General features: G+C 39.3%; 2 protein-coding genes across 9 annotated transcripts; both read right to left on the bottom strand.

Moving 5' to 3' along the window:
* Positions 1 to 2,056: 2,056 nt before the first annotated feature.
* On the bottom strand, positions 2,057 to 17,774 carry LOC311061061 (putative C-mannosyltransferase DPY19L4). Of its 2 annotated transcripts, none has more exons than XM_084079559.1 (19): positions 16,995 to 17,774; positions 16,077 to 16,334; positions 15,807 to 15,931; positions 15,623 to 15,713; positions 15,288 to 15,409; positions 14,659 to 14,804; positions 13,945 to 14,068; positions 13,331 to 13,465; positions 12,377 to 12,508; positions 11,191 to 11,292; positions 10,480 to 10,553; positions 10,091 to 10,249; positions 9,786 to 9,905; positions 8,882 to 9,002; positions 7,972 to 8,028; positions 7,703 to 7,785; positions 5,782 to 5,911; positions 4,746 to 4,904; positions 2,057 to 4,479 (listed from the first exon to the last, which is right to left on the bottom strand). In XM_084079559.1, the coding sequence occupies exons 1-19, from the start codon at positions 17,098 to 17,100 to the stop codon at positions 4,315 to 4,317; spliced, it is 2,409 nt and encodes an 802-aa protein (XP_083935685.1). In that variant the 5' UTR covers positions 17,101 to 17,774; the 3' UTR covers positions 2,057 to 4,314. The 2 variants fall into 2 exon arrangements, with proteins under 2 accessions (XP_083935685.1, XP_083935686.1); XM_084079560.1 differs by having other exon boundaries at positions 16,089 to 16,334.
* Positions 17,775 to 18,133: 359 nt separating this feature from the next.
* LOC311062393 (uncharacterized protein) lies at positions 18,134 to 26,649 on the bottom strand. 7 transcript variants are annotated; one of them, XM_084081401.1, is made up of 14 exons: positions 26,517 to 26,649; positions 23,873 to 23,992; positions 23,548 to 23,664; positions 23,336 to 23,449; positions 22,825 to 23,043; positions 22,547 to 22,585; positions 22,322 to 22,450; positions 20,914 to 21,036; positions 20,253 to 20,357; positions 20,013 to 20,162; positions 19,807 to 19,917; positions 19,559 to 19,672; positions 19,115 to 19,329; positions 18,134 to 18,999 (listed from the first exon to the last, which is right to left on the bottom strand). In XM_084081401.1, exons 1-13 carry the CDS (start codon positions 26,554 to 26,556, stop codon positions 19,115 to 19,117), a joined length of 1,596 nt encoding a protein of 531 aa, XP_083937527.1. In that variant the 5' UTR covers positions 26,557 to 26,649; the 3' UTR covers positions 18,134 to 18,999. The 7 variants fall into 7 exon arrangements, with proteins under 7 accessions (XP_083937527.1, XP_083937528.1, XP_083937524.1 ...); XM_084081402.1 differs by having other exon boundaries at positions 22,825 to 23,040; XM_084081398.1 differs by having other exon boundaries at positions 22,825 to 23,056; positions 23,337 to 23,449.
* Positions 26,650 to 26,671: the final 22 nt, after the last annotated feature.

Raw genomic sequence — 26,671 nt, 5'->3', positions numbered from 1 at the left:
CCAGACTTATTATTTCTAGTATTTCTACATTGCAGAATTAATACATTTTTACATAAGTTAAGGATTTCCACCACTGGTCTATGGTCATTGCTCAAGTAGGCTTACCACTTCGGCCTTCAGATCAAGGTGTTTGATTCCCACATACTTTACTGGTCAATATCCACGCAGAGCTCTGAATGTTTGAACGGGAAATACCTTCCCATTATTTTCTACTGGTACTGCAGGTCTAATCACGCAGTTCGAATGTCCTCAATACATTTATAACTTTGTCCAGTTATGTGTAGCCTGTGGGACCTCCCAGCCGGCGTTAGTTCACAGCTGCAACCAATGCCTAATGATTAGTATAAAAGTATCTGATAGGGAGCTGAGCGGTGCGGTAATCAGTGTCGAAATCACCTGCCGTCACGCTGAGCTGGGGAGGAACATTGGTAGGCAAACATTTATATGTGCAGCGATTTTGTAACGTTTATCGATTTTATAGTTGTATTTTAAATTGCATTTGTTTATGTAGGGCTTGGCAAAGGCTGTGAGCTGAAGGCTGCTGTGGCATGACCCGTGTTCCATAGTAGTAGGTAGGCATACGCCATGGCAACATTCTAAATCTAATGAATAATGGTGGTGTATTATTGACATTGATATGTAACACTTTGCAGATTGCCAAGGCGTTGTCTGCCGCTGCCCCATGGTTTATTGTCCTTATTCGTTTATATGGTTTTGTGTTTTTTAGTTATTGTATTTTGTTTAATCTGGCTGCTTCCCATCTAAGCACAGTTATCCTGACAGAGCATTCAGTTATATTACATCAGTAGCCTATGTATACTATGTGCAACATGGTGTGACCCAATTGGGTTCTATGTATACAGGTTCGCTGGACTGCCCAGGTTCCTAACTGTTGATCAGTATTTGTCTTGCTATGTTTTGCTCTTGCTATATCTATTGCTCTTCTAACCTCATAGATTTTATTAAATAAAGATCAGTACTATGTACTATGATTTTATACTCTCTGTGTTTGTCATTCATTTGACAGCTTGACTGGGGAAACCTTATATGGTGTTTATTGAGTTCCCTTTAACTCAGCCTAACTAGTGGCGTAGTCTATTTTACCGCTGTGTTACATATGTGTAAAATTGCGAAGACTCCTCTTTATAAAGGGATACACAACTTGAAGCCTCGAAAAAATTAACAAAACGTAGGAGACAAAATAAGCATTACTTTGAAAGTTTAATAATTAAAACAATCATAAGGCAACACATAAAACATACAGTATTCTGCTTGCTCAGAGTGCTAGTGTGTTGACCTTTGACCTCATCCTAAAATTCTACAGAATGGTCTATATGTTTTGGAGGGAATTAGAAACGGCAGACTTTTACTATAGAGTACAGTACACAATAGAAAATTCCAAAATTCCATATCCACTTAAAACTAGCATCTATAGCAGCTTTGCAACCCATAAGTAAGCCTTGGTAACAAACTGTTCCTGAGCCATGTGGCCCACTGACTGCCTGGTCCATAGGTCAGGAGCCTATCGCTGTTACATTAGGTGGTTCAGTTTCTCATCTCCATACTAAATTGACCAAAAAGCACCAGGTGTTGTAGTTGCAGCTAATGTCAAGTGAAATGAATCTATGCCCACAATCCAAAAGCTGCCCTCCTGTAGGCCCATCCATGCCCCACTTTTAGGTGATCACCCTTTAAACTGCAGTGGTTGGAATACTATAAACCAAAAGCGTGACCACCTAAAATAGTAGCATGTAGTGGCCTTGTCATTGTTATCAGTTGTCATAAATGAATATGTAACAAAAAATGAGTAGATTCAGAACCAGCCCTCACTACTGAAGCGGGGATTAAAGTTATATTTTACACTTTGAAGTAAATTTACAATGTAGATTGTACCCTTTATTCTTATGTAACTGGACAGTAGTAAATGTAAATTAGATTGAATTGACCAGAAAACTAAACTTCAAAACTGAACAGCTCAATTAACAGAACTGTTAATCGACAACAGGGCAAAGTGTTGCATGTCCAGTAGCTTTCAACCTGACATCACCACCACAGGTTGTCTTGTGACGCAGCTTTAATCATGCTCATAAAACATGAAACGGATTGCCTCGGAATACAAAAAATAAGAATCATATGTCAAAGTATAAATTAGGATTTACCGAGTGAGCACAGCTCATCCTGTTTGACAATTTCCCCTTTACAGAACACACCACAGGCAGCAAACAATCACACACCATCCTAACAAAGGCAGAGAATACTTTAAGCAGCAATCTTAAAACCACACAGTACATTCTGTACACATGCGCTGCATAAAAGAAAAGAAAAAAATATTAAAATTGTACAGAATCGTGGACATATTAATCTCGGATATCTACTTTCACATAATCCATCACAGTTCCAGGAAAACAAAATACAGTACAGTGATTGACATGGCATACTTGAAAATCTAATGTGATGATATGAGACCCAATAAATACAGTGTCAGCCTCTGTCCAGTATAGGGTGCATCACATCTCAGGCTCTTCACCTTCACTGTCACATCAGAAAGTCAAAAGACAAGTAAACCCTCATAGAATGTTCCAAGCACAACACCCAATACTGCAATGTGTGTAATATGGAGATGTGACTTGAGACACTTAAAATGGATAAGAAATCCAATCTTGGCTCAGTGGTTAGGCCAGGGGTGTCAAACTCATATGTAACATTCTTAGGCAACTGATTATTTCTGGTCTAGGACCAAACAGAAATATGTATACTATACATTTTTATTTGCATTTCATAATTTATCAATTTTCCACCTGCACTATCCAATTGGCTTTCAGCATGCCTATTGTAATTGTATACACTGTTCTATGACAGTGTATGCATGGCAGTGTTAATATGGTTAAAATCAGAACTTGAAGCCTAATGGTCTATAAATGTACGGAAATATTTTATTGTTAATAGGGTTTGGCACTCTGTAACACAACCTTCGATTTTGCACAAATAGGACAATTCCAAGTAGAAGCCAAAACAGCTTAAAAAGGTAGGGTAAGTGATATTTGTTGTTAAAATAAATGTTATATCAGTGACAGGTCTCCCAGAATTCATACAGGATAGACGAGTGAAATTGGAAGAAATTACACCAAGAAATTATACAAAATTGGAACTGGAACACTATCAAATTGAAGCTGATAAATGGGTACTCTCTCCATCATTTGGCCTCATAAGGACTTCATCCAACTATGAAACTCAGTTGACGGATTGGTCCAAATGAAATCCACCATTTTGTGGGATTTCCTTCAAAAGCTTCAAAAGCACTGGGCGAATGATGTGCGCAAATGTGCACAGCATTCCCAACATGCATATCTAGATTCACCTCACCAGTAAATGGTAGTACATAATTTTAAGTAATAAGGGGGTTTGGAGGGAGGCAAAGGTGAACAGAACTGGTCCTCTTCTGATGAGTACCAGCCAAATTCTAGATTCACAAGTCAGTCTCTAATCACTTTGCTCAACCAGTCTTATGGGCAGCCCTTCATATTGTGGCAGTGACATGATTCGTTTGTAGGTGGAGATCTCCAATCGTCTGCAAAATTCTACTAGCAAAATTCAAGCACTGTTTGTAAGCTGTTGTTCATGAATACCGTAGTCCAATTTCCAGACGTAGCTTAATTGAATGAACTGTTTGAGCACAGCAACTGTTTAACCAGTGGGCATGATTGTGGCCAGTAGCCCATTGAAAATATTTATTTTTCTGATAAAAGGGCCTCAAATTTCTGATGGGCAAGTCCATTGGCTGTAATAAAATTAATTTGGATTACTGAGCTGGCAGTGTCCATTTTCAGGCTTTTACTACTTGGCACCAGAACCACAAATATCTCAGTGACATTCAAAGATGCATCAGCACACTAATACTGTAAATATCTCCAATTGAGCTGCATTAGTCATGTTGGTGTTTATAGAGAAAGCAATAAATCACTTCATTTTGTTTTTTAGTTGAGTATAAAAATCTCCTGCAAGGTCCCCGATTCTCTGTGCCTCACATTCTTCAGTGCAGCACTGGCACACAGGGATAAGAAAATGCAAGTGTGACCCTCGTGGTAGGTGCTTACCCACAGTGGGTGGTTTACCTGCTGTTTTCAATGAACACACAACAGCCCGTGTGGCAGAGGCATGAGGAGAGCGGTTGCCATTCAAACATAGAGAATGGATGCGAATATTGTGTGTTCAATTAACACATTTTGTTGTTATTTTTTTTACCTTTCCGCAAAAATCCTCCTGCGGGCGAGTTTGGGCTCGCAGGTTGGTAGTTTGACACCCCTGAAACTGTAATTAGTACTGGAATGAGATGACAGAGTTCACTTTGTACACATGAAAGGAGCGGTTCCAGAAAACTCTGGTGAAGTAGTTTGTGTAAGGCGAATAGTTAGACTTTATCACTTGGCAGAACCTTCCGTGCTTGGAGAAAGAATATACCTCCCCTCTGTCATACACCACCTGATTGGGAGAGGAGGATAGTGACATTCAGTGTTCAAAAGAAGATATGGATGTCATCATTATGCAGTACCTCATACATATCATTTGCAGTATTTGTACAAGGTTATGTTTTAATGATGGGCACCTTAATGCAACATCCTTTTGGAATGTTATGTTTGTAGCAGTTTTATCTCTGTGCTCAAAATCAATGAAACAAGTACTTGTTTGTCAAATATACATTTATCTATTAGGAATGGGGGGTTAACAGTAGATGTCCATATACTCACATGTCCATTTGCAACGTCTAACAGTTCTTTGATCCTGCAGCCCTTGCTATGATTAAGCTCATTACAAAGTGACTCTTCAATGATCACATAGTTTGTCTTGTGAGAGGTCAGAATTTTGTAGACATCCTCTGCTGACCTCATTGCATAAACCTGGTAAGTCTGTTAAGAAAGGGGGGGGGGAGGGTTTGGTTTAATAATTTGTCAATGTAAAAGAAAAGATAACCTATGAAATGACAAAAACTAAAATCTTCAATTCAGCTCTTTCATCTCCATTTGAAAATCACACCCTGTGTGAAGGAAGCGGTGCCTTTGGGGCGGGGCTTAATTCATTTCAGTTCGTCCCTATTGGTGGTCTGAGTCCACTTACCAAATGTGTACTTGGTAGCATGCTGCAAAGTGGAATAATGGCTGTTTAAAGCCCAGCCAATGGGCAGAGCTTAAGTAATAAGAGTTGGTCCCTATTGGTGCTTTTAGTCCATGTGCAAAATTTGTACTCCCTAGCATGCTGCGAACTTGAGTTATGGCTGTTTGAAGGCCAGCCAATGGGAAGACAGAGGGGGCGGGGCATCAGCAATTGGTGGTCTAAGTCCACATACCAAATTTCGACTTGGTGGCATGCTGCAAACTGGAGTTATAGCTGTTTAAAATCCCGTGCTCATCCCGTGCTTACACGGACGGACGGACATAACATACGCTGGGGGTCCCTGGACTCCTCTTTGATAACTAAAGCAATTCATGCTCGTCCCTATTGATGGTCTAAGTCCACATAGCATATTTGAACTTGGTGGCATGCTGCATTGTTCTGTTGTTGTGAGTTGTGTTTAGTGTTTACAAGCTATAAGCAGCAGAATGCAGCACTTCTCAGTATGCTAGAATGCTAGACAGGAAAACATTACTACAAGTCCATGAATAAATATTTCTATATAGAGAACGCCCGGCAATTAGTAAAATACTATTTTGTCTTGCGGTATCGTATGGTCTACTACCCTCATGTAACTATCTGTTATTTTGCAAGAAAGGTGTGCGTGGTACTCACATCTTCACTCCTCCTCAGCAGGCTGTCTGAGTAAAGGGGCAGACTGGTCACAGACCACCCTGAACATAGCTTCACCGTCCCCAGCAGCTGAGGACTGCCAGCAAACACAGCTGCCATTGGAGCGTGTCTCCTGTAATGAAGAGGAGAGAGAACAGTGAGTGAGGGAGAAAACAAAAATGATAGGGATGGGGGCAAGTATACAGTTGATCATGTACACAAACATTTCAAATAACTCAAATAATATAAATGATTAAAATATAGTACAAATAATGCTGTGCTGCTCTAGGTGTGTTAAACGGTTATTCCAGTTTTTAAAGCAACTGTCAGCAGTTTTCAGACTGGATGTAACGCAAGCTATGTTAGTGCACGGGAGTTGGGGAAGTCCCGGCAAAGACGCGCTGTGATTGGCCAGTAGTCACTTTGAATGGCAGTTGGGGAAAACGCAGTCCCCACAACATCGTTTACGATTCTGTGCCTATCGGTACATAACTCGGACGGGGCTGAGAAGGCACAAGCGAACTTCGCAACGTTCGGCGGTGCCTCTCGTGGCTCAAGTTCACTTGAGACTGGGCCCCTCCGTCGCGGTCTGGGTCCAAAACTATACTTTATTGGCGAATAAAAGTAGTCTGCGGTTGTTTGAAAAAGTAACGTCTCAAGCGGGAGACAAACCCAGACTCTCAGTGGTAGTGGGTTGGGAGTCTAATGATTAGCGAGGTGCGCCACTGAGGCCGGTGCTAAGATTGGGTATTCGGGCTGTATTAGAATGTGACCACGCCTACCGTTCCCAACTCTTCTAATGTAGAGGAAAGAAGCCCCGCCCAGGCGCCCAGCGCCGCCCAATAGGGGAAGCCTTCCCAACTGTCCTGCACTAGCATAGCTAGCGGATGTAACACATTAATTTGTCCTAAGTGCTTGGCATGCACGCTGCTTTTTCTGCCACAGCGTGGTGCCTAAGTGCAACCCACAGTTCACCCACTCCACTCGTCCAGAACCGCTTTATCCTATTGCAATGGATTTATCCAATTAGCTGGCCGCCACACAATCTATACAGTAATATAAACAAAACAAGCTAAGGGGGAAGGATGGCTTTGTATTCTGCATAAACCCCAGTCAAGTTACTTCCATTTTTAATGGCACAGAGAGAGAGGTCTGTGGTCATTAAATTAAGTTGTTGACATGTGCATGTTTGAATAAATATTCCTATATAAGTAGTTGTGTCTAGCATTGGTTTGCCCTCTTATCGACATTAATGCACAAAAACAGATGCTTGAATGGTTCAAATGTATGTGTTGTTAGAAGGAATAATGAAAAACCTGCATCGCACTGTATTTGTTTTCTCTTTGGTTTTCTGTAGTTAGTTATGAAATGCACTACACTACAGTACCTATAAGAGTATAATATAACTAAAACTAACACAATATTGGATGCAGTAATGTCAAAATACATCCATCTCTATCTGACTATGTCTCACTCCCTCTCTAGGACACAATTTGTAATCATAGTCAAACATAGTGCATAGATGTGTCTGTCAGATATACGGCCTACACAAGTAGGAAGTGCCTCATGAAGACATTATGTCAGATGAAAAGACACAGAGCAGTGGGGGGAAGGGACATAATAAAGGACTGTCATTACATCATTACTGTGCAAACCAGAGTGACAGGCTGAAAAGTAATGTGCCATGATATTAAAATGTTATGCGACGCGAGAGTGCAGTCTAGCCAACACCAAAGCGGGACTCCTGAAATGTTATATATAAATATATATAAAATATTATAGCTTAAAGGCAAATTCATAGTCTGGCCGTAGCAAATACAGGCCAGACTCTGGGGCCTGCGTTGACTGAATAATGTAATAATGTTTAAAAGATAACAACCCATTCTTTCATGCATTGCATATAGAGGAGAAATTTGATACTTACTTGATCCAGGTCATCAGCTCTACTGTATCTGGGTCATAGAACTCCTGAAGTTCATTCAGCTCTGCTAGGACACGTGGAAAGTACTGCAGAGAGAGGGGAAGGCAAATGAGATAAAGAAATACGGCAATGCTCAAGTATTTCTTTTAAGACTGAGCATTGCACAGCCATAAGTACATCCACACTGAACGTGACTATTAAGCGGTGATAAAGTCAAACGACAATAAACTGAACAATAAAGATGAGTCTGATGATTAAGAATCAACCCTCACCTCTCTCCACAAACTGAAACCAATGATGGTCGGCACTGCTGTACTCAATATTAGTGCCTGCAGGGAGACAAATAAGACAATACTTAACACTTAACAGCAAGGAGGTAGAGGTGGGAAAAGACATTTGTTTCAGTGAACGAACGATTTCGTTCACTGCAATGATTCGTTCAAATGATTTGTTCTCGTTCAATAGCGATTTACTAGTGAAAACACCATTGCGGGAGCGTTATTACGTTGCACGTACAGCCCGCCCTCCCGCCCTGTGTACGGGGGGAGGGGATGGGGGGCATGAACGATAGCGTGAACGTAACAGTTTCAGGAAGTGAACGAGCTCGTTCACGGCAATGAACTAGTTATTTTGAACAAATCGATCATGAACGACCCATCACTACAAGGAGGTGCCTAACTTTCATGTCCTATCCCGGATTTGAACCCCGGTTACCCAGTTTTTACCACTAAGCTACTACATCCTGTCTGCTTGCTCAGGGGAGAAATTTAATTTTGATTGAAAACTTGTCAACCATTTAACAAACACAACCACCCCAATTGTGTAAGTTATATTGTACTAACATACGTTACCATACAGATTAGTCAGGATAACCATTTATTCACTAAAATGTTACATAGTCTAGCTCAAGAATCAAGAATCACTTTATTTGTCAATTTTCCTATGTACTTACATACATAAAGAATATGAAATACCGTTCCCCTTCAGCCACTTGCAGTGCAACATAAAAACATCAAGCCTATCTAAGAAACATAAAAAGACCAAAACTAAAGCACAACATAAAGCTTTAAGTCTGCTTGATGAATGCGTGAAACTTGAGTATCACAAGCGCAAAATAACTTAGATAGGAATACTATTTGGCAGACATATTAGACAACTAGAATGGTATTCAACGTGTCTCACCAGCACAACAGGATGAATGGACTTGAGTTTGAGCCACCTGAACATAGTCATCCAGAGGTCTGGAGAGCACACACCAAACGCTGTGAACATACAGACGTATGGGGTCCATAAATACTTCATCCTGCATGACAAAGAAAGTTAACAAATCAACCATTATGTAATGACTGCATCCTGCTGCCACTTATGGTAAATATATAGACAATAATGCACTGATAAAATAAAAATAAAACATAATACCAATTTAAAAAACAATAGATATTGTTTAAAGCAGAAGTTTTTAAGGGTCTGGAAACCATTTGTTTCTTATTTTGAATCTGAATTTCCTCTCAAGTTGAACTAATGTTTCATGAATTATTAAAATTAAATCTGAAGAAGTCATTATTTTTTAATGGTTTTGTTTCCTTTTATACGCCTGGGCCCTGTGTTGTACGTGGTTTGTGTAGATTTGTGTAATCGAGGGTAATTGTGTAGTCGGTGGGAAGGGTGGGAATGGGCTTATGTAGGATGAATGTGGTGTTATGTACAGTCAAAGAAAAACCTGAAAAAATCTATAAAAATATTGAAACAAAAAAAATAAAAAATTGGGAGTGACGAATAAATCCGAAAATGCGTAATGAATATTATAACTAATCATTTGGTGATGCCTCATTCATCCAGGTTGATGCTGGTGTAAAATCCAGCTGGTTTTCACTTTAATATTATATCATGTATATAATAATATTCAAGTTCTGTGTGACTGAGCTTTACTACCTACTTACTATTTTTCTTATTTCTATTAGTAGTATTTTACTGCCCCTTAATTGTATCTGTCCTGTGTTTCATGACAACTGAACTTCCCCTGCAGGATCTCCTTAGTGTCTATGTGTCCTAAATGAACACTCAGGATGTCTGTGTATAAACATACCCCTCAAAAACCATAGCCAGTCCTCCAAACAGCAGTGAGTGGAAAACATGATAGATGACCTCAGGCTGCTCCCCTATTCGCCCATCCTCAAGTTTGAGGTTGGTTTTCATTGGCTGGCCACTGAAAAAGAGTAAAAACATACAGTATGAATCAACAAATGTAACTTTGGGTAGGGGTGCTTTGATCAGGATTTTTGGGGCTGATACCGATCACAGATTTACTTTCCTCAGGATATGCAAAAAAACAAACAAGAAAGCTCAGATCGATCACTATCACTATTTACACCAATCACTCCAGATTCTAACCTGAGTCTTCTGTAAATGGTCTGCAGGGTGGACAGCAAACAGACCATGAGAACCAGGATGTAAAAAGGCAGCACTGAGGCCTGAGTCAGCCGCAGAAACAGGTCCTGAGTGGGGGTCTGGAATCCCTCTTGGCACAGCAGGTGATTGGTGACAAAGTCACTTAGAGAAATAAATATTTGATTATTATAGATATAAAATCCCTAAATGAGAGATATTGAGAGACATGGATATATACGGTAGAGCTGAACACGGAGAGAGACATATATACTGTAATAGAAGGGGTTTACTGATATACTAATAATCGCTGCTGTTAAAAGCCAGTATGTTTTCCTATGTACCTCAACATATGGGAAGACATGCAAGATAAATCTCCAAATGTTGCCACTCACGTTGTTGAGATCAGCCCAAATTTCACTTCAAGGAACTTCAATATGAAGTCATCTTCACTGATTGGTAAAAGCTTCTGTGAATGAATACACAAAAACAGTCACTACAAGAAGCTAGATGCACTGAGCTGCATCTAGTGCAAAGGCACGTTGTACACCTTTTCCCATCTAGAGCTATTTGAACATAACAACACACACACCTCTTATATCAACATATTGACTATTTACATCAACAGCAGTGAAGTATTTCAATATGTTAGCATGGTGGCAATCCATGCTTTTTAAATGTGGAAAGTAAGGACAATTTCAAATAGTCAAACACTGATCAATTTACAATTTAGCAGAGCCCTAAGTACTGTATATAGATTTTTTGTTTATACAAAAAGACACTTTATAACTGATGGTAGTATGGTAGTTATAGTGTGTTGTTACGCTGACCTTATAATGCACCAGCACTTATACTATACTTCATAAATCTTGTTATAAGTTGTCATGCATAATTATTAATATTCATGAGGAGTGTTATGAAGCCTAATAAGTGCATTACAAAGCATTATAAATGTGATTATAATGTATTGTCGATCCAACCTTAAGTAAAGTGTTACCGATTTTCTTTACTTCAAGACTTGCATTCTGTACAGACATAGAAGCAGTCAGACTTCCCAGACTGATGTAGCACATTATTAAATACAGCATCCCCGTTTTCAGGTTTACCTTGACCACATAGCTGAAGGTGATTCCTGTGGTAAAGACCAAGTAGAAATGCAGGAACAGTTTCCTCAATCTAGCCATCAGGGTCCCTGTCTTCATGTTTTTCTGAAATCAGAAATGGAATGACTTTACGCACTTTTCACAGAGAACAATGAAAGCAAATTGCAAAGGTACTTGAGAGTGTCTCAGTGCTAAGCACTGTTTCCCCACATCCAGAAGATCCTGATTGCAAACCTGAATATGTACAGTTTGCATATTGCCCACCTGTCCGGTCTCCTCCCACATCAAAAGTATTGCATGTTAGGGACATAGTCCTGCCAGTGCCCCGAGCAAGAAATTGGCCTTAGATCTGAATCTGGCCCCTGGGAACTGCTCAGTGGCAGTGCTACAGTAGGTGCTAGGAAGTTCTAAGTCGGTGCCTTACTTCTAATGTACAGTCATGTGAGTTAGCCCTGCATGAAAGGCTCTTGACAAAAGTGTTTTATTAAATGTTTGATTGGATACTTTATGGGTGGAATTTGTGACTGTGGCATACATTACTTTAACAGCCCTGATACAGTAAACCTCACCCACCCAATGATCAAAATAAATCTGCTCTGAGGAAGAACACGTTAGCTTGCTCTGAATATAAGAATGTGTATTAGAGTCTTCAATTTTGGAGTCCCGATATTTCCACTTTGGTGGTTCTTTTTAGCTAGTTTCTGTAGATGAGCACCCACTACAAAAGAAGAACTCAGAGGAAGCACACCTGCACCTAGACATGATTTGAAAACATTACCCTGGTCTGATGGTAGCTGCGCACATTACAAAATGATGGTAGTTTTGATGTTGGTAAGTCTAGTCTAGACAGCATGGTAAGGAATTCTAACGTAATTTGTAAGGACAGATATGTTAATAGAAAAAATATACTCCCGTGCACACTTTTCTCTGCTTTATTAATTAGTCAACGTTTTGGGTACATAGGGACCTTCATCAGGAGGAAGGTCCTGTTTGTTCATTAATGAATGAATTGTGTGTGGGTGTATACATTTTTTCAATTAATGTTTCTTTCTAAGGGGATTTACTCTAGGCAAGACACAAAAAAAAACAATGTTCAAAATTCCAATAATGTGATACGATGTATTGTTGATCTGTTCATGTCGGTCCATCTACTGTACTGTGCAATGGTTGAGAGGGGAGCTAACTCTACCTGAAAGTACCTCGCAAGCACTGAGCTTATCAGGAGGCTGAGCATAGGGGAGCTGAGTAGAACGGGGTTCTGGAACTGGAACACATAGGCCAGGAACATGGCACTGAGGTACACCTTGTGAATGTCAGCCATCTGTGCATCATAGAGATAGACATGATGGCAGAGAGAGAGAGAGAGGCATTAGAGAGAGAGAGAGAAAAGTCCTAACTTTATTGTTTAAGGAGAGATGTAATTTAATTTCTCCAAGTGAAATACATATTTAAGCCCTTTGTAGTCATAGGCTGGCTATGTGTACATTTGTATTGTTTGTATGAGTCCTTAAGGAGGTAGGGTAAGTGGTATTTTTTGATTAAAACAAAAACGTTTTTGTTATAAGGTTAAAGCATAATCATTGCTATAGAGTGTTTGTTCAGTAACAGAGGTCTCCCTGTCTCTCCAACAGATAAACAGAAAATACATTTTCAGGTAATATCAGCAAATCATGAGAGAGTACCCATTTATCAGTTTAATTTTTTAGTGTTCCAGTTCCAATTTTGTCTGCTCATTTCTTTGTGTCATCAGTTCCAATTTCACTTGTTTAATCTGTATCCTGTCGGAGTTCTCTATCCTGATTAGATAAATCCTGACCTGAAAATTCATTTTCTGATTAATAAAGAGCTGGAGAGACATGTAGACTCCTGTTATTGAACAAACAGCAATGAGTACTATCAGAATATACAGCTATTTAACACTTACTTTAACCAAAGGAAATCACTTACCCTACCTTTAATGTAATGAAAGTGACAACAACAAATTGTAAGCTTATAAGACAAGATTATCATCAAAATCAAATATTTTACAATCTAAACAAAGGGGTTTAAAAAAGGGAACAATATTGCAGTGGTAGGTTTGGTATTTAATGAGTTAGGAAATGTATTCTTAACAGGGTGGGGAGGAATGTAAGGAGTTTATTACTTTGCGGGGTGGAACCAGGTCAAAGGAGTCAAGCAGGAAGAGAGCCAGGGCTTGAAAGAAGAGCACATAATGGCTGTGTTCCCAGACCAGAAGGAAGATAAACGTGGTGGCACTCATAGAAAGATAGCAGAACATCTAGAGGATTGAAGAGAAACAATTTATATATATATCAATGTAATTACATAAAGTCTTCAAAGGTTACGTAGCAGTGGACACATTCTAAATAAAAAATATTGTTGATAGTGGTTAACGCATTAAGACCTGATTCTACAAACGTTTTCTAAATTCCTAACAGTTTTCTGAAACACTTTATGTTGCTATAATATCAGTGTTGCTCAAACCTTTTCATGTCAAGGACCCCCAAAATTATATGTATTTGGCCACAGACCCCCCATCTCAAAATATGTTGTTCCAGGGACCCCCAGAAGCAAAGATTTGAGTTAAAAATGTTCGCTTTAAAAATATATACATTCAAAGATTTGCACACATTTTCACTATTTTTGAATAGCCCAAAGTATAAAATAATGGTTCAAGTGGTTACACACACAGATGCGTTCCCGGTCTTAATGGGTTAAGATAATAATAAAGATGGATCAAGAAAATGAGACACTCACCTCTGTGGCAGGGCTGATGTTGTTACTAAGGAATCCTGTCAAGGCTGCCACTTGACAGGCGAAGTAAGGCAGAGCCCAGTTTTCTCGCAGAGGAATGGCATAGTCCACTTTGGTTGTATCTGATCTGGGGGAAATAAATGGTAAATAAAAATAATATTGTTGGTGTTAGTGAGTTGGTGTCATACACCTGCAAGAGTAAATACACGCATTTCAAGAAATGGACACTTATTAACATATCACCGACTACAACAGTTATGGATATATTATAAAGGACTGGGCCAATAAGGGAAATAATGAATGCTAGAAATACAATGGAAAATGTTTTCCCATAAAACAGGAGTGAGGTTCTCAGGTTTGTTTTCCAATAAGTATGCTTAACCCATTAAGACCGGGAACGCATCTGTGTAACACTTTATCCATATTTTATACTTTGGGCTATTCAAAAATAGAAGATATACAAGTGCCGTGCTATGAGCTTGTATATCTTCTATTTTTGAAAAATAGTGAAAATGTTTGCAAATCTTTGAATGTATATATTTTTTAAAGCGAACATTTTTAACTCAAATCTTTGCTTCTGGGGGTCCCTTGAACAACATATTTTGAGATGGGGGGTCTGCGGCCAAATACATATAATTTTGGGGGTCCTTGACATGAAAAAGTTTGAGCAACACTGATATTATAGCAACATAAATGACCTAATGGGATTCCACTCACCTATTGATGACATACCAGGCCACAGCCAGCATACCTGCTACCCAGCTACCACTCATCACCCAGCTACACACGAACAGGGCAGTGACATAGACCGCCTGAAGGCCTAACACTGCTCCGATGTAGAAATAAATTGGCTCTATCAAGTCCTGATGGATGCAGAAAGAGGATAGTCTGACTGACACCTCAATCATTTTTCACACACAAATTCAAGCATGTACAGTACAATTAAAGTCTACATTAGAAGCCACTTTTTCCTTTGTCTAATATTGTATGAGAGTATCCATAGTTTCTAATGGTGCATGCATGAGAACGTTTTGGCTAACTGTGGCTCATTTACCACAGTGTCAACGCACACAGCGGGAGATCATGGTTCTAAACATTTTTAGCTCTATAATAAATCTCATGGGGTAACTGTTCTGTCAAAACCAGTAGTATACATATCACAATGCGCTCAATCTTTTATTTAGCCTTTAGTTAACTGTTTAAATCTGCTGCCGTGCTGGGACTACAGTTATGCACAGAGCCTACTGTCTACAGAGTACACAGAGATGCACTGTAATGGTTACCAATATCAAGAGACTTAACTATAAGACACTATTCTGTGTTTCCTGGAGAGGCACTGGACTGACCTGGCTTTCTGTGACTCTGTAGATGAAGCTGGTGATGACCTCTGGGTACAGAGACAGCCGCTCCACAGCATTGATGGTCTGACCAGCAACTGTCCTGTTATCTACAGTCAGCTCGTAAAACCCTGAACAAAAACACAAAGAGGTAAGAACCCACACAAACTGAAAAAGAGAGAGCACTGCAGAGCAGTGTGTAAGTTCAGGGTTTCAAAATGATGAATAGCTATTTGGCTATAAAGAGGTAAGACCAAAATCATTTCAGAGGAGAGACAAACAATAGATTTTTTTGACATTTTGTTCTAGCAATATATTTAATAGAGAAGAAATGATGACTGCACCTCTTTCGAAAGTTGGTGCTGACAGCATGTGCTTGTAGTAATAATAATAGAGGCCGCTGCCTCCCTGGAAGGTGATTTCACGCTCAAACTCCTGAGGTGCAGGACAAAACAACAACAACAACATGCAGTCAGATGTGGAAGTTGCTGTCGGGTGACTTGGCTGATGACAAATAATGCAACCTACCGGTCTACTTGAAAACCAAAACTTCCTGTCATGGTAGGCCGAGAGGTACACGGCGTAAAGCATGCCACATGCAACCGCTGCCAGACATCCAAAGAACAGTTTCACCACCCGCTGAAGAATGACCGCTGAGAAGTGAAGAGATAATAATGATGGCAGTGACATGGCCTGTTGTATCGATGATGTCTCAGTTAACGCTGTGGTTCCCAGAATTAGAATAATTGCTTAACTAACTACGCCTGGAAAGTATTGAATATATTGTCTGGCATATACCTGCATACTTACAACTGGAGGTGCCCCTGGAACTTTCAGCAGTCAACTTATTGCTGCCGATCTCTTTTTCTTTAGTTTGAGCATCCTCCTTGTCATCCTCCTCATCCTGCACCTCCTTGTCATCCTCATCCTCCACCTTCACATCCTCCTCATCCGGCACCTTGTCATCCTCATCCGTCACCTCTTTGCCAGCTGCAGCAGCTGAGGCACTTGCCACTTCCTCCTGTGGGTTTACCCCCAACGGACCTTCATTCACACCTGCACCACCAGACACTGTAGTTCAGGGACCTTTAGTACTAGCATACCACAAATTATGGTATTTTCATTCATCCGTTTGTTAACTCTGAGTGTACAAATGTAACCAAATGGGTCCACTTGGTTACATTTGTACACTCAAGAGAGTTAAAGCATGGGTCTTCAACAGGGGGTCCGGGACCCCTAGGGGGGTCCTCAGAGTTATTACAGGGGGGCCGTCAAAACTTTGATAGGAACTATTTCATATTTTTTTATTAACCACTTAAACCCTAGCATCTCTATTCTGGGGGGACCAATTGTCGATAGCAATAGCAGATCTTGCAGATCGGCTATTTTCGGCAGAGAGGTTTGGTGTAGAGGGGGGCGGGGGGGGCGGCAGCAGACCAAGTACAGAGCCAAAGGTTTTACACTTTAATGTAAAGTTTACATTAAAGTGGTTTAATGTCTGAAAATGCACATTGACATGAATCCACCACTGATGACAGTGCTGTGAACAAGTCTATGAAGCTATCTATGAAATCTATGAAAAAAGTTATATCTGCAACACAATTGTATACAACATGTAGTGAGGGGGGTCCCTGCTTCATCTCTCTCTCAGCTAAGGGGTCCTTGGGCTGAAAAACGTTGAAGACCCCTGAAGGATTTGACTGATAGTCAACTTACTTGTAGTGTGTGACTCGTCGTCCTCCTCCTCCTCATGCAGCTCCTCCTCGTCTTCCCCTTCCTCCCCTCCAAGCTTCTCAGTTTTCCGACATCTTAACTCGGTCATGACTGAAAATTAAAGCCCAATAAGTCGCCCGATTTGACCAGACAACAACAGCATGCTAGCTGGCTGCTAGTGTAACGGTGGTGAGGCGAGGACGAGGAGTGCCTCAACGCTGCTATGAATAAACAAAGTGTTCCTCCAGGAAGGAAGCGGCTAGCTGCCGAATACCAAAACGCTCGCCCCAAAACACAGTCGCCCGGGGGCAAATGCGGCGGTATTCGCCTGGTATTCCTACACTCAGTAAACTATGCCTAAACTAAACCTACCCTTATTCCTAAACACAACCTCAGTAAAACGATGCCAAACCCTAACCGTATTACTAAACTTGACCTCAGTAAAACTATGCCTAACCCTAAACTTATTTCTAACCTTATCCTCAGTAAAACAAATACAAGAACTGCTGGTTCGCGGGGAAAATGGGGGCGAGCGTGTTTAGGGGCGAGTATTCCTGTTGCCAGCGGTTAGCTGCCTGCTAGCTGCCTTGTTGTAGAAATGTCAAGTAACCTACAAGAGAGCGCGTCAGTAACATTAAAGACTGCTCCTCAAAACAGGAACCTGCAAACCTCGTTCCCAGGCGTTCTACAGCTCACGTAATATCATAGATGTGTAGATATACATGTCTGACTGACGCGAAATGCACACATACAGACTGTGTTCCACAAAGTCAAAACGCCACTTCTGGCATCGCACAGGGCAGCGTTGCCAGGTTTATCGAGAGAAACAGCAACCAGGTCTATGTAAACAAGCCCAAAAGAAGCGAGCCCTTCGCGAGCTTGTAGATCTGCTATTTTTTTTAAATAGTGAAGAAATAAAAACTTGAAAATGTAACACTAACAACATTAGGAAACTAGCCAAAATAAGCAACTACACTTTAGAAACTAACCAAAAAAAACGCGTAACAAGCCCAGTCGCTTATAATAATCAGACATGGCAACCCGGACACAGGGCATGGCGGAAGTTGAGGATGCAATTAGGTCAAGCGAAGAAGAAATCCAATATGTAAACCAGTTTTTATTTTATTTAATTTACAGTCAATGTTGTTGCAGACATATTTACATTCTGCTAGCTTGTGTCACTTTGAAGTTAATTACAATGAGATACCAATGACTTAGTTATTTTTGATGTTGGAACTATTTACATCACAATCTTTTAACCCAAGATTCAAAACGAAAATGTCACAAAATATATTTTGAAAACCTTAGCCGTTCTAAAACCACCCAAGCAATAATATTGCTTTACATAAGTGATTCTCAACATGTGGGCCGGGAGGCCGGGAGGCCCCCAAACAATTGGCAAAACAAAGATATAAATGATAATTACATACAAATAATACAAAAATGACACAAACAGGTATTTATTCACAGGTACCTGTGTAAATACACAGGTATTTATTCTTTTAAACCTTGACATTTGTATATGTTCGTTTTTTATAAATAGGAGCTTAAAGTACACTACCTTAGTCCCATTGATCAAAGCCAGAACACAATTGATTGATTGATTGATTATTAAAAGAGAGATTTTCAAGTGGGCCCTGATCAAGAAAAGGTTGAGAATCACTGCTTTACATGCATCCAATAACCTCCACCATGCATTATTCAAACAAAAACAGTAATTATATACATTCATATAAATGTATATGCTGATACATTTTCTGTCTATCAGGTAAAAGAAAGTAGAAACAAAACTGAAATGCAAGTAGAAATCAGGTGCATAAGGTGTATTCTTACACTGAAAACAGAACCAATATCAGTCAGTTAATACATTTATAGCATCATGTCCAGGGGGTGTACTGGAGCACTGGTACATCATCATGGCTGGGGGATGGTCCTCAAGCTGCTTCACGCTACATAAACAGGAGATAAGCGGTAGGCGCCTGCTTACTTAGGTCAGACCTATGGCCATCTTTGATTTGGAGAAAAGACACAGATGAACAAAATAGAGTGACAACTATGAATGTATTAAATAAAATAAGAATTGTATTCAAATATATTTTAAAAGAACACTATGTAGCACATACCTAGCAGATACCAGTCACAGCTTCAACGTTGCATTTCTGCAATATTACCCTTAAGAACTTGGTCATTTTCGGAGGTTTCATCAAGGGTTTCATCAAGGGCTCATCATCAGAGCTGTCACTTGAGGACCCTGGACACACGTGAGAGGCAGTCTTCATCATGGCAGTCTTCTTAATGTTTATCAAGGGCTCATCATCAGAGCTGTCACTTGAGGACCCTGGACACACGTGAGAGGCAGTCTTCATATTGGCAGTCACATAAAATGTATGCAATTAATTTCAATTGAGACTTATAGACGGATGGATTAGACTAAAAAAAAACATGTGTTCAAGAGGTCGTCCAATATTACCAAACTCACATTTCTATTGCATGCCATTCTCATAACATTTATATGTGTGGGCAATAAGATTTTAAAATGTATTCTTTCTTGTCTCTTCTATTCTTACCCAAAACAGTACTCCTCCTTGCTGGTACAGAGGTCCTTACAGGTTTCTCCTGCTTGCATATCAGTTTTACCAAAGGCACATCATCATCTGAACTGCCATCTGAGCACAATGGAACTATCATAATGGAAAAGGTGAAGACGTGAACATGAAATTAGTACTTATTAATACATTTCATTTTTTCCCATTTACTTATATGGACACAAGAGTAATATTTACTAAATGTTACAGTATATCCAACTGGTCACAACCTTTAGTTTTTGCTCTCCTCTTGTTGCACTTCATTGGACTCCTTTCTTTAGAAAGGGCCTTCGCTGTTTTCTTTTTCATCAAAGGTTCATCATCTGAGCTGTCACAATATTCTAGAAATGGAACAAGAATACATTATATTAGGGGTAAAAAACAAATGAGATGTGAATGCAAAGTAATTGAGAACAGTTCTCATATTGATACATACCCTGTTTATGCGGAATGGCTTTGCTCTTTTTACGTAATGCAGTTTTTCTCGATGTTACAACAGGTGGCGCTCTCTTTTGTTGTGCCTTGTGTCTTTTGGCAAGTTCACTTAGGGGTTCATCACTTGAACTATCATTATCATATGATACCTCTGTGTTACAGAATGAAAAATGCCGTATTAAATATCTAATACAGATAATGTTTTTTTTGTACACTCAGAACACTTATGCTGTAGTCTCACCTTTCTGGCCTCTTTTAAGAGTTGTTGGTTTCCTCACAGTTTTGGAGGACACTTTGGTCACTCCCATCAAATGTTCCTCATCTGAGCTATCTTCCTTTGTCAAATCTGAAACGTTTGGATAAAACAGACATTTACAAATAAGCCCCTTTCCTATCCAGACGCAGTGAAACCCAGTATTACAGAAAACGGAGTACAATGAGATTTATACAACTTTACAATAGTCTATTGTGAGGTTGTTTCAGAAATTGAAAAATATTTCGAAAAAAGAAATCCCAGACGATGTCTAGTCTCATATCACAACGTCAATGTAATATTACAGAGTTATGTGCTTTTATGTTGAATGTCAACCTAAACTACAAAATAGCATAGTTTGCACATGGTAGGTGCAATTTGAACATCACCTTCCTTACAATAGTGCCAGAGCAGCAAAACTGATAGTTTTGGGGTTACGTGTGTGTGTATGTAAAAGTGTGTATTTGAATGTTGAAAAAGAAGAAGAAAAAAAACTTTTCAAGTTCTACCATCTGGAGTATGATAGTGGGCATGGCATATCACAAAAGGTGCGTACTACGTACGGTAACTTCCAAACAGATTCATAACACCACAAAAGTTTGAAGAAAGGTCTGTCATAAGTCAAGGAATAAATTATTAACTTTTGTACCTGCTCGCTTTTTCATCCTGGAGTTGCCATTGCTGCTTTTCCTCTTAATATCATTAGTTGCTGATTTCTTTGCCAGAATAGAACTTCTAATGTTTATCAGGGGTTCATCTTCGGAACTGTCATCTGATCCATGCAACACAAAGAAAAGTTATTGTAGCAGGTGCAGTGCTGAAGGCTTGATGCAACAGGTGAGTTATTTATGATTAGCGGTGGAGACATACAGTACACAATCACAGGTTTATGACTGTTTTGCACAGTGGTCAGTAGCTACAAGCCCTGCTGAAATATCTTTGAGATAATTTTTGCTGCTCTGGAATGTCATGTACAGTCCTCAAAAATAATATGAACTATAAAGCCTTATTTACACATATGAGTCTTCATGAAACCGTAAGCTCACTCGTGTCAAGCTGCTCTGTAATAAAATTAAAATAAAGTCTGCATACTGGCCAAATGAGCTCCACAGTTTATTGTAAGTTCAACGTTTCGATAACACTTGGATCTGCATCAGAGCCAAAGATCCTAATGTGATCAAAACGTTCCATACAATAAACAGTGGAGGTTATTTGGCCAGTGTCTACGGACCTTATTTTTACTTTATGCATTGTTCTTTGTCCTGCACCTGGCACATTTGGATGTGCGTGCAATACCCTTCCAAAGATTCTCTGGAATGTCAGCTAAATGTAATGCTTTATTGAAAAATAGAATGTACCATTCATGAAACAATATCTTTTGCATACAACAGTAGCCACACCCTGCCTCAAATTAGCCTGGTAAACCCCACTCCCTCCGGAAAACTCATTTGTAAATGAGATTTCCGGAGGGAGGGGGGTTTACCAGCCTAGCCTCAAATAACCACCTCAGTAAACCCTTAGTATAACGGATCAGATTTGCAACTGTACTTGGTACGCTCTTTTATTACTCTGCACCAAATCTCTACCAAAAATATTCCATCTACAAGCTCAAAACGTGCTCATAACGTGCATAACGTGTTATGAGCTAGTAGATTGGCTATTTTTGGCAAGCTTTTTCCCCAGTCATCTTTTTGCAAAGCAGACTAAGCTAAGAATTGGATTCTCTGTCGAGTCTATGTTAGCTTGTGGAGGAAAGTTATCAGATGTACATTGTACAAATGTACATAACACATAACATTTTTCTAAATTGTTTTAAGCAGAAAAGCTTTTTGAAAAGAGATATTATGTGATGAATGGGGATAAATAAAAATGTGTATGAATAATAATGCAATTTGTAGAATACTTCCAGCAGAAGTGCTAATTCCCCTTTGAATCATAATGTATTTAAAACTTGGCCAGTGATACTGTACCTCTATTTGTCTTCAAATGACACTAAAACGTTTAATTTGATTGAAGAATACAAGAGACATCATACAAAGTATATGTAAAATGATCACCTGCTGTCTTATTTTCTGTGCCATTTGTGCAGTCCAGTTTTTTTCCATTGATCTCTGTCTTTAGTGCTGCTGAAGATGTCTTTGTTTTATTTATCAAGGGCTCATCATCTGAAGTGTCTTCCATCCCTGCTAATAACAGAACACACACGCATATATTATACCATTCTCATAACATTTCTATGTGTGTTCAATAAGGTTTTATAGTCCATTCAATTCTCTTTTTACCCAAAACAGTACTCCTCCTTGCTGGTACAGAACTGCCATCTGAGCACAAAGGGACCATCATAATGGAAAATGTTAAGACATGACAATCAAATTATAAATTATAATCAATCATTTTCATTTTCCCCTTTTACTTATACTGACATGTCATTTACTAAACTTGTTATATTAATCATTTTTTTATGATGGTCTGTCTTCAAATGACACTAAAAAGTTGAATTTGATTGAAGAATACAAGAGACATCATACAAAGTATAAATAAATGCATGTAAAATGATCACCTGTTGTCTTATTTTCTGTGCCATTTGTGCAGTCCAGTTTTTTTCCATTGCTCTCTGTCTTTAGTGCTGCTGAAGATGTCTTTGCTTTCTTTATCAAGGGCTCATCATCTGAAGCTGTAGTCTCATCTTTCTGGTCTGTATTGAAAGTTGTTGTTTTCCTCACAGTTTTGGAGGACACTTTAGTCACGCTCATCAAACGTTCCTCATCTGAGCGATCTTCTTTTGTCAAATCCGAAACGGTTGGATAAAACAGACATTCACAGATTTTTATCATTTTGAGAAGCAGAGTGAGAGCTAAGGATTGGATTCTCTGTCAGTCTCCGTTAGCTTGTGGAGGAAGGTTATCAGATGTACATTATCATCATTGTCATGAACTGAAAGGCCTACGACACAACATAGTATGTAGTGATTTATTGCAATGCGAGAGTGCAGACTAGCCAACACCAACTCAGGAGTCCTGAATCGCTGCCCTCACTGTAATCGTGTCACATCAAATGTGCTCAACACCAACCTGTGCCATTTGTGCAGTCCAGTTTTTTTCCATTGCTCTCTGTCTTTTGTGCTGCTGAAGATGTCTTTGTTTTCTTTATCAAGGGCTCATCATCTGAAGTATCTTCCATCCCTGCTAATAACAGGACACAGACAAGCATATATTATACCATTCTCATAACATTTCTATGTGTTTTCAATAATGTTCTATAGTCCATTCAATTCTCTTTTTACCCAAAACAGTACTCCTCCTTGCTGGTACAGAGGTCTTCCTTACAGGTTTCTCCTGCTTGCATTTCAGTTTTGTCAAAGGCAAATCATCATCTGAACTGCCATCTGAGCACAAAGGACCTATCATAATGGAAAAGGTGAAGACATGAACATCAAATTATGAATTATAATTAATTAATTTTTACCTATACTGACATGTCATTTACTCAACTTTTGAGTAAATGGGGAATGGGGAGGACATTTTCTTATGATGGTCTGTCTTCATATGATAAATATTTTGTAGATTTTTTCATTTCATTTATAAGGATACCAATTTTATTTTCCTCACCACTTTTGTCTTTTCCTGAATTATTGTTTAAGTCCATGGTTGAGCTCTTTGTGGCGTCATGCAATGGGTTTTCATCATTTTGTGGCTTCTTTAGAAAGGTTGCGAAAGGTACATCATCATCTGAGAAGTAAGAGACATGATTTATTAAATGTATAAAATAATATCTTAGCCCTAGAATGGCTGTGATATTACATACATTTCATGTATTCATAAATGGTAAATGGTGCATTTATATAGCACCTTTTAACCAAAGCGCTTGTGACAATAAGAATATATGCATCACATTCACCCATTCTCTCTCTCTCTCTCACACACACACACACACACACACACACACACACACACACACACACACACACACACACACACACACACACACACACACACACACACACACACACACACACACACACACACACACACACACACACACACACACACACAGGTGGCAGAGGAAACCATGCAAGGCAACAACCTACTCATCAGGAGCAGCTAGGGGTTCAGTGTCTTGCTCAAGGACACTTCTACACTAACTCAAGCCTCAGGGGGAGCCGGGCATCGAAACGATAACCTTCCACTTCCCAAGCAGCCGCTCTACCTCCTGAGCCACTACCGGGTATTTCTTGCCATATTCAAATTCCATGGTTAATTGGTTATGTATACTATATTAAATGTATGTAATATATATCACAGCCATTGCAAGGACAACAATACCTTATGCAGTTTTTGGTCTTTGAAAATGATCTTAGATAGAAATAGGCTGAATAACACACACAGCACTGTGTCTTCCTTTTGTGCTGAGAATCATATCATATCACATTATTATTCTGCCTGTAAATGGTCGCTTTCATAGTTTCCTCAGCAGAAAACCATTCGTTCCCTTTTTTATTTCAACGGAATTACGGATTACAAGTTATAGCAGGTCTGCAGGCCGGATGCTATTGAATTCTCTTCACCAATGCCTTGTCGCGCATGCTTACAGTAATATCTCATGTGAGTACAGTGGTGGAAAGTAAGTCAATTTACTCAATGACTTAATGTACTTATACCATTTTGAGGTATTTTTTACTGTACTGGAGTATTTCCAATATTCAATACTTTTACTCCACTACATCTCAGAGGCAAATATTGTACTTTTACTTCACAACAATTCTTTGAGAACTTTAGTTACTAGTTACTAGTTACTAGTTAGATCTGCTATTTTCAAAGGATTTTTATACATTTAAAACTTGTAAAATGGGACCATCTGCATAATGAGTACTTTTACTTTTGGTACAAGTATATTTTGATGCCAATACTTTTGTACTTTTACTGAAGTGAATTTTGAATACCGAACTTGTAACAGACTATTTCTACAATAATAGGGTATTGATACTTTTACTAAAAGATGGGAGTACGTCTTCTTCCATCACTGCGTGAGTAGCTGTAGCAAGTGTACTCACTATTACGTCAAGAACGAGAACGGTACATACGGCAAACTGTACAGGAAAATAGGGTATCCATAATCTGAACATAGCTATATATAAATATCCTACCCCATAAATGTGTGTGGGGAATCTTAATTTTTCTCTACGGCAAATATCTAAGATATACATCAATCGGACAAGGATACTGTACACCATTGGTTCCTTGAGGGAGTTCCAGGGGGTCCCCAGCTAAATGATAGATTAGGCACCAAATGGACCCTTATGGGTCTGTAACTCTGAGTGTACAAATGGAACCAAATGGACCCTAACTGGCCCATTTGGTTCCATTTGTACACTCTCAGAGTTAAAGGACAACTTTGTTTTTTTACAACCAATGTTTATGTTTTAGATTGTAATTAAAGTAAATAAAAGATGAGTGCTAAACATTTTAAATTTACTGCTTTCTATAGTTTTAGCAATTTTCACAATCTTTTTTACAGTGTTTTTACAGTGGGCGGGGGCATTCTGTCCGGTGGCTAAATATGTATTTTTTTAACACATTAACCCGGCGTTTTCCTTATCATTATTTACAGTAGCTCTTCTAGCCCCCAATAACTCACATCTGGCCATCTCAGACAGCCGGACCTTTTTTATTGTGTAAAAAAGGCATATTTAGCCACCGGACAGAATGCCCCCGCCCACTGTAAAAAATATCGCAAAAAATGCTAAAACTATAGAAAGCAGTAAATGAAAAAAAAATTACACTCATCATTTATTTACTTTAATTACAAGCTAAAATATAAACCTTGGTTGTAAAAAAACAAAGTTGTCCTTTAAATTGACATAGATTTTACAATATAAATTGCGGTCCAAGTGATAGAAATGCCATTAAACAGACCCTTATTTAATAGGGGTCTGTAGCCCTAATGCATGTCAAACTGGGGGTCCTTGAAATTAAAATGGTTGAGAAGAGCCGTACAAAATCTTCTCTTATGGGGGTCCCTGGCATATCTTTTGAAATGGGGGTCCGCGGGCTAATAAGTGTCAATTTGGGGGTCCTTGACATGAAAAAGTTTGAGAACCACTGCTGTACACGAATTTCCCTATTATCTATTTTCAAACGCCTTCCAGAGAGGAGCTGGGGCACCGTGTGAGGCCCAGAGAGACAACACAAACATGTAAACAAAACACTCAGCTAACATGCCAGTAAAGTGTTGGGTCGAAGCAGTGTCTGTTACCTGATGATGATGCATCGTCTGCAACGCCAGTGAGATGCATTTTGTTTTGGTTTTGTTACACGCGACGCGTTACTATACAGTTATAAAAGTCATAGAGTTCAATATTATTAAAGTACAAACTCCTTTGGCCGCTGAATGTTGAATATGGCGCGACG

The sequence above is a fragment of the Gymnoscopelus microlampas genome (assembly GCF_963454915.1).
Source record: "Gymnoscopelus microlampas genome assembly, chromosome: 15".
Lineage (NCBI taxonomy): Eukaryota > Metazoa > Chordata > Actinopteri > Myctophiformes > Myctophidae > Gymnoscopelus > Gymnoscopelus microlampas.
Note: the sequence above shows the minus strand (reverse complement) of the source record. Positions and strands in the feature narration are given on the sequence as shown.